At 35.2% G+C, this 15,171-nt stretch overlaps 3 protein-coding genes and 1 non-coding gene across 6 annotated transcripts; 2 read left to right on the top strand and 2 right to left on the bottom strand.

The window, feature by feature from the left end:
* Positions 1-1,182: 1,182 nt before the first annotated feature.
* Positions 1,183-3,367, bottom strand: LOC114735462 (60S ribosomal protein L28-2). 2 transcript variants are annotated; one of them, XM_028923165.1, is made up of 4 exons: positions 3,309-3,367; positions 3,066-3,224; positions 2,416-2,579; positions 1,183-1,602 (listed from the first exon to the last, which is right to left on the bottom strand). In XM_028923165.1, the coding sequence occupies exons 2-4, from the start codon at positions 3,211-3,213 to the stop codon at positions 1,462-1,464; spliced, it is 453 nt and encodes a 150-aa protein (XP_028778998.1). In that variant the 5' UTR covers positions 3,214-3,224; positions 3,309-3,367; the 3' UTR covers positions 1,183-1,461. The 2 variants fall into 2 exon arrangements, with proteins under 2 accessions (XP_028778998.1, XP_028779000.1); XM_028923167.1 differs by having other exon boundaries at positions 3,321-3,339.
* Positions 1,825-1,914, bottom strand: LOC114735482 (small nucleolar RNA R24). The gene has a single exon (XR_003739273.1). It is a non-coding gene; the product is annotated as a small nucleolar RNA R24 (small nucleolar RNA).
* A 294-nt stretch (positions 3,368-3,661) lies between the features above and the next one.
* Positions 3,662-4,661, top strand: LOC114735460 (ESCRT-related protein CHMP1B). The gene has a single exon (XM_028923163.1). It carries the CDS (start codon positions 3,784-3,786, stop codon positions 4,393-4,395), a length of 612 nt encoding a protein of 203 aa, XP_028778996.1. The 5' UTR covers positions 3,662-3,783; the 3' UTR covers positions 4,396-4,661.
* A 5,466-nt stretch (positions 4,662-10,127) lies between these two features.
* Positions 10,128-15,003, top strand: LOC114735456 (IAA-amino acid hydrolase ILR1-like 4). Of its 2 annotated transcripts, none has more exons than XM_028923160.1 (6): positions 10,128-10,194; positions 10,374-10,758; positions 11,152-11,277; positions 11,914-12,228; positions 13,592-13,720; positions 14,314-15,003. In XM_028923160.1, exons 1-6 carry the CDS (start codon positions 10,169-10,171, stop codon positions 14,719-14,721), a joined length of 1,389 nt encoding a protein of 462 aa, XP_028778993.1. In that variant the 5' UTR covers positions 10,128-10,168; the 3' UTR covers positions 14,722-15,003. The 2 variants fall into 2 exon arrangements, with proteins under 2 accessions (XP_028778993.1, XP_028778992.1); XM_028923159.1 differs by lacking the exon at positions 10,128-10,194 and adding an exon at positions 10,225-10,268.
* Positions 15,004-15,171: the final 168 nt, after the last annotated feature.

The following is a 15,171-nucleotide window of genomic DNA, read 5'->3' as shown; positions in this document are numbered from 1 at the left end:
GAAATAAGTTTATTTTAAATTTGCAAATGAACCGAAGGGAACAATAACAGTAGTCAATATTGGGATAAATGATAAGCACAAAAAATTCAACTTTTTTTTTTTTTTTAGTTTGATTGGAAGAAGGAACCTTAATTATGTAAATTTAAGTACCTGTGCTTTTTTGCCTGATCTTTAATTATGTAAATTTTATTAAAGGAGAAAATGTATCTTTTATCACTTTCCATGAAACCCTTCTAATGATTTTAATGTATCAGTTATAGAAAGACAAATACTTCAATCCCGAGTAAGAAAGTAATTAACTTTTCTTTGTTTATAAGAATTTGTTTCGTTTTAAAATTGATATAGTTTTATATTGGGTATTAATTCAGGAAGTAGAATATAATCCCCACAAAAACATTTTTCATATGCGATAGTCAACACCATAGTAGGGTAAGTTGAAGCTTAGCTTTCAATGTTTAATATATTCTCTTTTGTGGGGGCAACATCTGATAGATATTCTCTCTCCGCCACCTAGTCATGTTTATACGAAGTAAATATGTGGAGGAGGTTACCTCGTTTTGCGGAAAAGTGCTTCTGAAACACGGTTTCAGAGCACCCAAACAGGCCTCTAGTCTGTATATACATTTATATGTGATATAAAAATCAGTCATACCCGAGTAATATAAATCTACCCCGAGTTTCTCCAAAAATACGAGCAACCCTTTTAAGACATTTTCCTTAGTTGATTTCGTTTAAACTTGACCATATAAAACTCGGTGACTTGACAAGATTAAAAAAGGCATTTAGGAAAATGACAGAACCCTAAACAGGTAATAATAAAACCATAAGCAAATAAATCCAACCCACTAGGGTGCACGCCACCAAGACCCTAGGCGGGCACGGCGAAGAGAAATATTTATGACGCGTAATTGAGGTGCTGTCAAGAACAAGAATTCATCAATTCAATTTCGCAGGGTCAAAAATTTTATACATGACAAGACATATGAGATTAAAACTATGATAACGTGCCTTACCTTTTAACTTCTTTCTTTCGTCACCACAACGGCAAAGAAAGAATGAAAAGAATTAACCAGCTTGCATCAAATAAAGCGGCTTGACTGGTTTAATAACCTATTTGTTTTCAAAGCATTGAAGAGAACCAATAATTGGCCTTCCTGGTACCGTTTAACCGGAAGTCCCTTCTTTTGATACAATATCAAGCTTTACATTGCCATTTTATATTATATCATATCAATAGCCAAAAAGCAATTGCAGTAATTTTATCATGATGCAAGCAAATCAATCAAGTCACATGCTCTAACATAGTAGTTTCGATCCAAAATTAAGAATAAAAAAAATTCGCCAACCGTAACAAAACTCAATCTAGACTTGGCAACTACAAGAGGCAATCCTCAGGGGGGAGAAACAACAATGAAACTACAAGGGGCAAAATGGGGGTTGGCTGCAATATAACTTCTTGATTCACTTCCTACCAGCAATCCTCAGAGCCTGTCTGTTCCTCTTTTTAACACCAGACTTGGCCACTTTGAGGCTCCTGTGAACAGCACTCAACCTCGCGAGGGCTGCCTTCTTAAGATCAGGCCTGTAGTAGTTGTCTGCCACCTGCAATATTTCATGGCATATCTGACTTTAACAAAGTTGGAAATATATGAAGTGCAATACAAATTGTAAAGTTGATTAAATGAAGCAACTGCTAAATAAATTAAGGTGGAAAAAGGCAAAAACTCCACACATAGTGAGTTCATGGCCCGTTAATTATCAATCATCAACAAAAAATAAAAAGGAATCCAAAGAGCACATAGAACATATAACTTTTGAATGATAGAAGCTCAGAAGCCAAGCGTAACAAGTATATTTCACAGAAGAAACCCAACTAGGGATTCTTCTTACGTGTTAGCGGCTCATCACAGCTGTAAAAACCAAGCTTTGCTGGAAAACAATAAGATACAAATTCCCTGAACAATCATACAAATCCCCCACAAAATCATATATTGCAACAAATTACTATGTCTACAATGGAATTACGTAGTTTTTCCATTATAAAAAGAACCCTCCAATGTGCCCCTAGGGACAGTTGGTTGTATTTCCCGCACAACGCATCATTCACAGACGTAAAAGCAGGAGATTCTTTTTAACATCTTTTCCAAGAAAGTAAACCGGGATTTTCAATTGACATTCAGCTACTTCGATTGACATAATGCATGAATGCAACAGTTAAAATAATTTTGATCCAATTCTCTCGGAAGCTTCAAAGTGAAAATCCATAGATCTGAAGCATGGAAAGGAAGACAATTGGCATTGGCATTTTAGAAATAGCAAAGACCAATTACTCAGAAGGTACGCCATAAATATGCACAATCAAAAGCCTTGGAAAAGTCTCTGAACCACAACATTATTATGATTTTTTTAAAATACCTGGTTTTTTATGGCGTTTGCCATCATTCTGAACTCCTTTTTCATGACAGACTTATGAAGCAATGCAGCTGGCTTGTTCTGCTTCTTTGTCTTGGTCGTTGCCAGCAGCACAGATTGATCTTTGCCACTAGGCTGAATAGTAATAGTTTTCTTGTTTGCAAGACCTATAATAGCGGTTAAAACAAACTTAATGCATAACCCAGTGAACCACTAGAATTCTGCAAGTCCAAATTTTCCAATATAAAACCACCTCAAGATGAGCTTTTTCTACCCCACAAGACTAAGAGAACAATATATGAAAATGCAATTTTTATACTAATAATAACTCAAGCTCCGTCAATAATTGGTTTTGGCAACATTGCCACTTTCATCACTAAATATTCATATCTGTAACCAATGCAGAATTCAGCAATGAAGTTATACTGAGATCGACAATCTATAATATCCTCAAATTTCTCGCTGTTATTTTAGCACAGCAGTTGACAAATAAAAACTAGGAAACCTCCCACATCTGTCGGGGATATAAGATTTCCGAAATTACTATCCATTTACGCAAATCCCAGTACGCTCCCAATCTAATACCATGCAAATCAAAACTCAGCCGGGCAAGATAAGTTGATCAGAAATGTCGTAACAAAAAGAACAATTACCAGAGTACTTGAAAGAGTTAAGGTTGTAGAGATTGTTGCTCTCTTTACTGAACTGCACGCTCTGAGTCCCCCTACCAAACTCCTTCACCAAGAAAGAGTTGTTCTTCTTCACAATTTCCCACACGAGCTGCCCTGGTACTGTGGCCATCTTCTCCGCACCTGCAAATGCACCACAACAGATTCAATTTACTTCACATAAAATTTCCGACCAAATTCAAGAGGCACGGGATCTCGATCACATACTCAGAAGCGAACCTGCTTGGCTTTCGCTCGTCAAAGCTTTGACGCGGGAGGCTCCGGGGAGGGTGAAAGGGTTTAAGTTACGTTTTGTGATTTATACTCAAAGATGCCAAACCCTAATTTACCATTTGTAAAGGGCCGGCCCATGATAGAGGCTTGGCCCATGTCAAGTGAATGTGGGCCCATGGTGGATAGCCCAATTATCCTACGCAGGATCCAAATAAGTGATCTGTATAATTATACTTGAAAACAGCCTTTTTTTTTTGGTGGAAAAAAAATAATAACAAATAAAAACACGCTTTCAGATCAGTCCGGCCTTTTTCTAACGGCATTTTCCCCAACGGCATCATAAATAGACGCTCTTTCGGCTTCTTCCCCCAAATTGATCGAAAAACCCTAGCTGATCTTGCGATTTCTCCGTACTTTTGAAATTTTTGGTCTTGATCTTACCAACTAGGTAACGAGTTGGGAGGAAATCATGGGCAACACGGAGAAGCTGATGAACCAGATTATGGAATTGAAATTCACCTCAAAATCCCTTCAGCGCCAAGCCCGTAAATGCGAAAAGGAAGAGAAGGCCGAGAAGCTCAAGGTCAAGAAAGCCATCGAGAAAAACAACATGGATGGTGCTCGCATCTACGCTGAGAACGCCATACGCAAACGAACCGAGCAGATGAACTATCTGCGGCTTGCCTCTCGGCTGGACGCCGTCGTGGCTCGGCTTGATACCCAAGCCAAGATGAATACCATCAGCAAGTCTATGGGTAATATTGTCAAGTCCCTTGAATCTTCCTTGGCTACCGGTAATCTCCAGAAGATGTCGGAGACCATGGACCAATTTGAGAAGCAGTTTGTGAACATGGAGGTTCAGGCGGAGTTTATGGAGAGCTCCATGGCTGGATCCACATCTTTATCTACACCTGAAGGGGAAGTCAACAGCTTGATGCAACAGGTGGCCGATGATTATGGCCTTGAGGTTTCGGTTGGTCTGCCACAGCCCGCAGCGCACGCAGTGCCCACTAAAGAGGCTGAGAAGGTCGACGAAGATGACCTGTCTAGGCGGCTTGCCGAACTTAAGGCTAGAGGTTAAAAGATATATTGTTATTGCCTTTGGAATGTTGAGTTTATGACTGCAATATATATGCTATTTTGTAATCATCATAGTGACTGGGAGTTCTAGCCATGAAACACTATCCTTAGGATGAGTGATTTGTGTATATTAAACTGAATCTCGCTCTTGGTCATTATGTAGATTTTGCATTGGGATTTCGATGCCCTGCGCTTAATGCTACGGTTTGGTTGGTTTGTATATTGACTGCGGTGATGTGAGCTTTTAAAATCTGATTGTTATCTGTATCCTCAATTTGAATGAGGATTCTGTGTATATTAGAGATTTAGAGAGTATATGTCTGTGATGTTAGGAGTGACGTATTGAAATGTGAATCTGATCGAACGGGTTTCCAATTTCTAGTAACTTCTGGCTAAGACATTTGTGAAGTTTGAGAGGCTACTACAGCGGCATTATCATTATAAATCTAAGGAAATGCTGAGTTTTTGAAACAAAATTGTTTAAAGGCATTTACATTGTTTATTTAGTATGGAGGTTGATTTCTATAGTGATACTGATAATGCCCTGCATGAAATTAGTAGGATGGGTAATCTAAGAAGTCCTTGGAAGTTTTCAGGAGGATTGGATGTGTCAGTTGTTTCTCTTGTAATTTTGGCGCTGATTTGGTCAGGATGATATAAGTGGAGACTTTTTTTTGGTTAAGAAATGGAAACCTATTTTGTTGACAGAGAGAGTTGATTCTAAAATGCTAAATATAGATTTCATAATTCAGAGAGTCTTGCTGGCGACTTTTTAAGAAATTTGTTTCATGTGATATTGTGGTTCGTGAAACTCTATATTATAATGACTAAAATAAGTCAAGATTATGGAGGGTGAATTATAATTTTCCTAGGAAACATGATATTGTGGTGGTATATCTCTGAGACTGGGCGAGTAAAGTGCGAAAAGTTGGCTTTCAAGATAGTCATTGTCCTGGTTGTTCTTCTCTGAAGTTTTTCTTTCATTCGTTAGGTTCTTAGTATGCTAATCTTTTATGTGGCGTGAACTTTGTATAGCACAATCCCATCTCAATCTCCCCCCCCCCCCCCCAAAAAAAAAATCTTGGTAAATATCTGGGTTCATAGTGAAGGTGTTCTAAAGTTCGTGCAGAAAGTACCCAATATGTTATTGGTTTATGTTGACATTATGCTTGACCTGTGGAGATTGATGCCTGCAAAATGAAAGCATTCATAATTTGGACTTCTTTTCTAAATAAATATATCGAACGTGATTAATCATATAATGCTTTTTGACTTGCATGATGTGAATGCTCGCTGCTTCAAAGTGATTGAGGAGTCTAGTTCTCTTTTCTTTCAACTAGTGTTAGGTTTTTTCTGCACCTCGTAGTTTGATTTTGATGCTTAGTTTCCGCATTTTAGTGCTGTGAAGTGTGTGTCTTGATAAATGAGTTTCTGTTTTGTGCATCTTGGTTTTCACAATTGAATCTTGGTTGGGGTAAGTCATAGCACAAATGTGGTGAATCTTTACGATTTATTGTAAATGATTTGGGGAATTGTGAAACCGGGGAATTTTATTCTGAAAATAATCCTTCTAAAACATTGCCAAGCACTATTCTACCTCTTGTCCTAATTATGAGATTTTGTTTATAGTCTATAAATGAGATCTTATAATTAGAACAGGAGGTAGTATATATTCTGTCGGTTATCTGTATGATATTTTCCACTGTATTATTTGTCAGCATATTAAAATGGGTATGCCAGCTAAACCTGTGTGATATGATTATGTATAGACAAACGTTAATGTTCACTGATAGCTTATGTAATTTTTATTTGAACTTGTTATCTGACAAGCGGGCCGTAGTTATGGCGAATTTATGTTCCAACAACGAAACAAGGTGAGTCATTAACAGAAAATATTCCATTGTACATATTACATCAGCATCTCTTGTTGCTGCTGAATGTATTTAAATGCCTCTCCTTTCGGCTGCAAGAGATCCTAGTATCAATTTCTTGTTGGCTTTGTTCATGAGGCATAAATCGGCATGCATGAGAGGGTGTTTTTGCAACCAGGGTTGTGCTTCCCTGCCTCCCTGGTCTTCCCCTCATCCATACATCTTTCTTTTTGTCACTTCTTCTGACAGCCGGTTGTGCATGTGTCCGTGTTACATTTAAAACTTCATTTTTCATTTCTTCCCAAGTAATTATTTTTGTCAAATATTATATCTTTCTAAGTCTGCCTTTTTAAGTTACTCTTTCATATTATTAATTACTAACTCCAGTTCTCAATATAAAAATTAGATAATTAATTGGCAAATTTTTAAAAAATTAGTTAAGTTATTTGTAATAAATGAATATTATTATTAATAATGTGTATTAGAATGAAATTTTTTTAGCATGTATAATTACTATGGGACTATTTTGGGGGGGGGAATAAATGTGGAAGACAAAATGAATTAGAGTGTCATATTTAAGATTATACTGAATTTAACTAGTTTCGCAATAATTTACACTGCCTTCGATTCTTATTTTGTTTGATTTTTATTTTGTTTCTAAATATAAGATCTTAATTTATATTGTTTATTATACTATCTCCGGTCTTAATTATAAGAACTAGTTGACTAATTTGAAGAGATTAAAAAAAGAAGTCAAGTTAGTTATTTGTAATAAATATATGTTGTCTTTTCTAAAATGTCTTTGCTAATCAAGTGTATTGACTAGAACTACCAATGATAAAAGGACTGCATTGAAAAAAAATACATAAATATGAGAGACACAGTGGATTGGAGCTTTATATTTAGGATTAAAATAAAAATCAAATAAGGTCTTATATTAAGGGTAAAATGTAGTATTTATTTATTTTTTTCTTAGATAGTCCTTCTAATAATTGTGGTTCTAATCAATAAATTTGATTAGTAAAAATATTTTAAGAAAGATAATATTTATTTATTATAAATAAGTAACTTAATTAATTTTTTTAATTTACTCAAATTAATTAATTAATTCTCATATTTAGAAATGGAGGTAGTATTTGTTTCTGCATTTTGATGGGTCTGGGTTTAGTTTCTAGGAATTTTTAACATCTCATACCATCATGTCAAAAATTTACATTTAAAATATTAATAAAAATGCAACTCAGTTTTTGGTCGACTTGTGTTTGTCTTCATGTCAAAAGGTCAGGAGGGCCAGCTCAATTTGTGCGATCCAAATCAAAGATGCTATTTTTCTGTTGGTGGATTTGTATGCATTGTTGATGTGTACCTTTTCAGAATAATCTTGGAACGAATATTTACGCTCGACTACGGTATTTCAGATATCATCACCTCTTTTTAGAAGATTAAGAAGATATTTGTGTGTTAAAAAAATTGAAATATTTTTGTGTAAAAGAAATTGAAATTTTATCCTATTTCTTTTGACTGGAAAATTTTATCATAATTCAATGAAATTTACCTCATATTTTTAAAATTAATAAGTACAACAAAAATAAAAAGATGCTAATTAAAAAAAGTTATTTGAAAATCAATACTCTCCTGCCTTTTCTTATAAAAAAAAATAACTATCAAAATCACACAATTCAAAATGTTCAATAAACTTAATTAATAAATCCGTAACGTATATACGCATTTGTCTAATTATATCATTATTTGTAAAGAGAAGACATGAAAGACAATAACTGAAAATTTATTTTAAAGATATAATAAGAAGTACATATTTAATGAGATAAAAGTGCAAAAAAAACTAGTTTAAATTTTAAGATAACAATAATTTGTTTTTTATTATGACAGAGAGATACCATAAATAGGTTATGAACGACGTGATCACACAAATTAACTTAAAATTGGACGCAGTTGATTCAGGTTGATAATATAATTAACATATTTTACATGTGCTTGTTGATTTGATGGTCTGACCCTTAGGCCAATTGTTGGCTTTGAGCTTTTACATGCATCTTTAACACGTGTGTAATTTATTTGCCGTAATGCTTCCGTAGGATGAGTCATCTTCATTACCTAGGCCATGGGGTCCACTTGGCCAATAAAATACTACCTCCGGTCCTTAATATAAGATCCTGTTTAACTTTTATTTTGGTCCTAAATATAAGATCCCAATCTACTTTGTTTCTCATATTTATCTATTTTTTTCCAAGATAGTCCTTCTTATAATTGTAGTCTTAGCCAATATAGTTGATTAATAAGGATATTTTAGAAAAGACAATATATATTTATTACAAATAACTAACTTAACTTCTTTCATTAATCTCTTCAAATTAATCAATTGGGTCTTATAATTAGGACCGAAGGTAGTAATCAGGAACACCCTAGGACCCAGCGCATCGATCATAGGAATTTAACCACACTCCACCAAAAAAAAAAAAGAATTTAATTACAAAATTTAAATTTAAATAAATATATTAAAAATCAGATGACACCAACACGTCAATCAAATCACAATGAACAGCACAAGAACCTAACACCACAAGAGGGTTTTCCGGGTCAAACACAATCATCCTCGTGGTTAACTTTTTTTTTTGGACAGAAAATCCTCGTGGTTAACTTTAATCACATGATGTTATCAATAAAAGAGGCGGAAAAAAAATCATATAAATTCCCGTATGTTAATTATTTCTCAATTTTTTTTCACACAGCATCTTTTTATTAAAATTAGGAAAAATCACAAATAAAGATTGTGAAATTAGAAAAATTACATACAGGGACTGTTCACAAAAATTGTTGTCAAAACCCATACTAATATTGTGATAGGTCCCGATTTGTAATTTTTAATTTTACGGTCTTTATTTGTGATTTTTTTTAAGATTAATCATATTTGAAATAGGATTGGATACTGACCACTTCTTTAAATTATGAACTAGCCTTTTTTTTAATTAAGCTTCACCTCCATTAACTTTTATTTTTCAACTTTAATGTAATAAGCTTTTAACATTTTGGATGAGCCTATTTAGTTTACCAACTAGAATGTATATTGACTAATTTTTTTCCCGTAAAATTTATTATCTTTGGCCGGTCAATGATGATGTCTTTGGAAAAAACGGAGTTCTGTAATACCTCAACTCTTTCACGTAAATATGATTCATGATGAGAGAATTGTCCTTTCGTCGTGGATGTCAAAGTCGCCAATGTTCTCAGTTAAAAGTTAAAATATAACCCCCACCGCACAGAATTTACTGCGATGCAAAAAGTTAAGAACTTTTAAGGGCAAAAAAAACATAAAAAATTTGAAAATTGTAATATTTTAATTCAAGAACTTAAAATATTAAAGTCACAAAAAAAAATTGTACCTAATATAATATTTTGTAAATGTAGTCAAATAATTAAAATATTCTTGTATAACATTTTCTAAAAAAAATATCAAACTTGTTATTACCCTCTATTTTTTTGTTATTATTTATTTAATGTTTATTATTATCAATTCATAATTTATTAATAAATAACTTGTCGTTATTATTATTATTATTTGCTATTTATTTTTTTATTTAATTATATTTATAAAATATCAAATCGAGTATCACTTACTATGAGATTTTGATATCTTAGGTCAAGTGTTTGAATTAGAATATTATAATTCCTAACTTTTTCATTTTCCCAGCTATTAATCCGCGTAAGGACAATATTAGATTAGATTACGGGAACGAAAGGTAAATTTTTTTCTTAGTTGTGATTGAATTAGAAAACAGATGCATGATGAGTCAAATCCACTCCAAAGTATCTCCAAAGGCAGAAGACTTGATGGCCGGTTATGGGCGTGAACCAGACCGAAACTGACTTGGGAAACGTGATGAAATGGAAGTTGCACGTGTTGCGGCTGGGTGGGACTCCCTTCATCTTCTTACAAACTCAGACCACAATATTTTATGTTCTTCAGGAGACGCCTCGTTTCCAAGTTCTGTTGGTCAACTTTGGGACTTACTAGCTAGCTCTGATAATTTTTATGATCCATGCTTCTCTGATTCATCTGATTTTTCTCGTTTGAATTTCTCCATTCCAGGCTCCGACACCCCAAATTAAACATGGGTTTCTTCAAGTGGGTCTGCTTGATCGTCTTGTTTTATCTCTTTGCTGCAACACTCGTCTTATCAGATTCCTCCTTGGTTTCAAACGATCCATTATCAGCAATTCCCATTGAGTTTTTAGAACAAGCCAAAAAGCCAGGGGTTTTGGATTGGATGATTGAAATTCGAAGGAAGATTCATGAGAACCCTGAACTGGGTTATGAGGAATTTAAGACCAGTGAACTGATAAGAGAGAAATTGAATGAATTGGGTATCTCTTATAAATACCCTGTTGCAGTTACTGGCGTTATTGGCTTCGTAGGTTCCGGACGGCCTCCTTTTGTTGCAATAAGAGCCGATATGGATGCTCTTGCTATGCAGGTCTATACAAATTTCACTCCTTCCCCCCCCCCCCTTGCATGAATTTATGCTCGCTTGGTTTTGGAATTCTGGCACTTTTTAAAGGCTTTTTCTTTACTCAAAACTTTGTTGTTGCTCTTCTCAGTCTAATTTCTGGGTCTGGATTCTCTTCCTGTGCAGGATGCAAGACCTTTTTTTTTTTTTTTTTCCATAAATATCTTACTGCATGTTTGCTTATATGGTGTTGGAACTCTAGCACTAGTATAGGTTGGTCTTCGGGTGAGATTTGAAGTGATATGCATTTTGCTTGTCAATTTTTCATTATAGCCCCTCGTTTCTCTCTAGTTTCTTGGTCCATCTTTCCTAGAGGACACTGTGTATTCTATATTTTACTTATGCTTTTATTATCTTTAGGAAATGGTGGAGTGGGAGCACAAAAGTAAAGTACCTGGAAAGATGCATGCTTGTGGACACGATGCTCATGTTGCGATGCTTCTTGGTGCAGCAAAGATCCTCAAAGAGCATGAAAAAGATATAAAAGTACGCTTCCTTATATTAAGATTTTTATTTCTTTTGTGTATCAAAAAAAAACCTTTTTGTTTCTTTTTTCTTTCTTGACGTTATGCTCTAGGAAGATAATCCTTCAAAGTCCAAAGCACAGTGTTTGATAACCCAGCCATGATGAAAAATAAACTGTAGATTTGTATACGGTACAAGCAATTATATAGCGTCATCTACTTTCACTTAATTGAAGTTGAACCCATGATCTGTTAATCTTTTTAGCGACACGCTGCTTTTCTGATTTACTATTAGAATGCGCATGTGAGATCACTACTCTTGTTTTCCATGTATTCAAGAAATTCGGTCCTTCTGGTGCTTTTGTGTGCCTATGTTTTTCCCCTTTTTTTTTTTTTTAGTTTGAATCATGTTCCCCGGTTTGCCAACCGTCTTTTAACACCATTCTATCATCTGGCAAACAACTTATGAAAGGAAAACGATTTAGCTATCATTGCTAAATTCTGACATATGGAACATATGGAAGGAAAAGTTGGCTTCCTAATGATTCAACTATGCCGGGACAGTCACCCATGTCTACTACGTGTACTGAACTGACCAATTCTGTTGTTTTCTTTCTCTCATGGATTTATGATATCATTTATTCTCTTGTTCAAATAGGGAACTGTTGTGCTTGTTTTCCAACCAGCAGAAGAAGGTGGTGGAGGGGCTAAGGAAGTTTTAGATGCTGGGGCTTTAGAAAATATCGCTGCCATCTTTGGATTGCATATCGCGCCTGCATTACCTATTGGTGAAGTGGCCTCTAGGTCTGGTCCATTTTTGGCAGGAAGTGGCTTCTTCGAAGCAGTAATTAGTGGAAAGGGAGGTCATGCAGCTATTCCCCAACATACAATAGACCCCATATTGGCTGCTTCCAATGTGATTGTTAGCTTGCAACATCTCGTTTCTCGTGAGGCTGATCCTCTGGACTCCCAGGTAAATTTGTTTTACTTCATTATCCTTGTCATTGACCACTCATTTATACTGTTCTTGTTCTATGTCTGCACACCCTGAAGAATAAAGTAAAGTTAAAGCGAAGTTTTAGCTAACAATAATAGACCTTAGGTCAGCCATCTAGTTTCTTAAAATATTGGGACTTCCCTAGCTTCCACTCACCTTTTTTATGGTCAACATCACTCCTTTGCATAAACGTCAGAAATTTTTCTTCCTTGAAAAGAAAAAGAATACACTTTACAGTATCTCCGTATCTGTTCCTCCCCTTGGTCTGATAAGACCCTGGGACTTAGGCCTTTCTCTCCTAGTATTAAGCAATTGTATTCAATCGTATACAATGTAGAATCTTTAAGGCCTTCTACTTATGCTATTACTGACTATAGATTTTCTCATGAGAAGATAATCATCTTTATGAAAAGCAAGCAATATCACAGGAGTTGTTAGAACTTAGAAGTGAAACTATAAAAGTAGTTAAGGAGTCTGTGTCAGTGAAGGAGCAGCATGAATGAGGATTCAGATGGGTTTGGTTATTTTAATAAATCTTGACCAGTCCATTTATAACTTCTCTTGCTGGAAATTTAAGGACTGACCGTAAAAGGAATTTGCTGCGGTTGGTGAGTTGGAACTTGATCCTAACAAGTATTTTGCCCGTAGGTGGGTTTTAGTATTGTCTGAGATTTGGCTGCTATATGTGCAACGCCAAAATTTATATTACTGTTGTGGTAAATTTTTGTCATCTTTCTTTGGTAACTTATTTAAGATTTTACATGATAGGGGTAGTCTAACAACTTCAGTAACAGACCGTGTCAATGGATATAATAAGGACACCGGTACTTTTTAAGCAACAAATACTGAGTGGTTAACTTGGCTGCAAAATACTCTGGAGTTGCGGAACTGTCCACTAGTTCCCAGTCAGAGCATCCAGTATGACCTTATAATTATCCGGTTCATGTGGGATGGGAAAATTTATGTGAATCCGAGACCAGCCAGGGCAAAGCTTGAGTTTAGGGATGCTTGTCAGTGAAAAAGGCATGGGAAGGAATAATGGAAATCTAAGTCCTACCTTTTGACCGAAAATTGCTTAACTCCTCCAATATTGGTATCTATTCCTTGTCAACAACAACAAAGGAAAATAATTGATGCCATTGTGGGATCTACGCCCAGAGGACTCTCTCTCTGCGTCCAAAAGCATGTGTTTGTTGGCATCCACGAACATTCATGTGTGATGTATCTGTATCTCGTAATTACTTATTATTGAATTCAAGGAAAGTCTTGCTTCCCATGAGGACTTTCCTTTTAACATTGCAAACCCTTTCCATCTTGACGAAAAAATATATTCTCATAGGTTGTGACTGTAGCAAAATTTCAAGGAGGCGGTGCCTTCAACGTTATTCCAGATTCAGTCACAATTGGTGGCACCTTCCGAGCTTTTTCAAAAGAAAGCTTCATGCAATTGAGACAGCGGATTGAGCAGGTTTGTCCGTTACCATAATAAATCCGTTTATGGGCACAACGTTAAAGTCATCTTAATTTTTGTATGCATATCATCAAAGCATGATTATATATTTTGTTTTCTTTATTTCGATTGTTGAATTTAGTTAACTTGATTGCAAACAACTTGAAAAAGTATAATGCTTTTAAACCTTGGTAGGAAACGCTGAAAATCATATGTAATATTTTATAAAACCAACTGAGTTTACAAATTTATCCTAAATTAATGATAAATATATCATGAATAACTGGTTAATTTGCTATGCACAACTCAACTTGAACGTTTAGAGATGAAAAACACTGTATTTCACAATTCATATGCATAGAATTATTTATAAGCTAGTGCAACCGTTTAATGGTAAACATGATATGAAGCTTCATATTCTTTCTTGTATGATTCATCAATCAAATTAACTGTGACTAGATTATAGATCAGACAATCTTAGGAGATTTCCTCTTTGAATTTTTCTCAACACCTTCCATACCAACTATTGTGAAACTTAGAAAACAACTGAAAACCTATTGTCATTTTTCTATTCAATCCTATTAAGAGCCTATGCTGACTCACATATGCAGGTTATTACTGGGCAGGCTGCTGTCCAGAGGTGCAACGCAACAGTTAGCTTTCTTGACAAAGAGAAATCCTTCTTCCCTCCGGCTGTTAATGATGGTGACCTGCACAAGCATTTTCAAAAAGTAGCTGGGGATATGCTCGGGATTAATAAAGTTAAAGAAATGCAACCATTGATGGGATCAGAGGACTTTGCATTCTATCAAGAGAGTCTGCCTGGTTACTTCTTCTTTCTTGGAATGGAAAATGCTTCGATTGAACAGCTTGAATCCGTACACTCACCCTATTTCAAAATCAATGAAGATGTACTTCCTTATGGAGCTGCGCTCCATGCATCATTAGCAGCTAGTTATCTTCTTAAGTCTCAGCCGAATGTGCCAGTGGTAGAAGGTAATTATCATGATGAATTATAGGTCTGGTAATCACTAAAAGCGAGTGTTGGATTATTTCTTGGAGCAATGAGGCAATGATTTGGCTTGTTTCACAGTTACGTTGTAAAGCATTCAAACCCAAATCACCTTCACTGGTGCTTGCATAAAAATCATTACCGTTGAATCCTAATGTTCTCTCAGCAATGTTTATTCGTTTGTATCTTTCACCTTAGAAAAAATGTCTTTAATAGTAAATGACCCTCTCATTTTTAAAGTCCGTGATTATGATATTATCATCATAATGGACTTTGTTATTGTCTGCGACTTCAGTATCATTTGTCTATTAAATATTTTAACGCTGGCTATGAACTTGGCCCCCCTCCCCTCTTCAAATAACTTGAGATGAAGATGCGGACAGCAATAGAAGAATGGACTAAATTAGGTTTGTGTCTTGCGTCATAATTGTTATGTTTCTGCTGTAACAAGAAGGTG

Source organism: Neltuma alba, unplaced genomic scaffold (genome assembly GCF_004799145.2).
Source record: "Neltuma alba isolate B1F8T4 unplaced genomic scaffold, ASM479914v2 tig00013209_pilon, whole genome shotgun sequence".
In the NCBI taxonomy this organism is placed as follows: domain Eukaryota; kingdom Viridiplantae; phylum Streptophyta; class Magnoliopsida; order Fabales; family Fabaceae; genus Neltuma; species Neltuma alba.
This window is presented reverse-complemented; position numbering and strand designations above follow the sequence as displayed.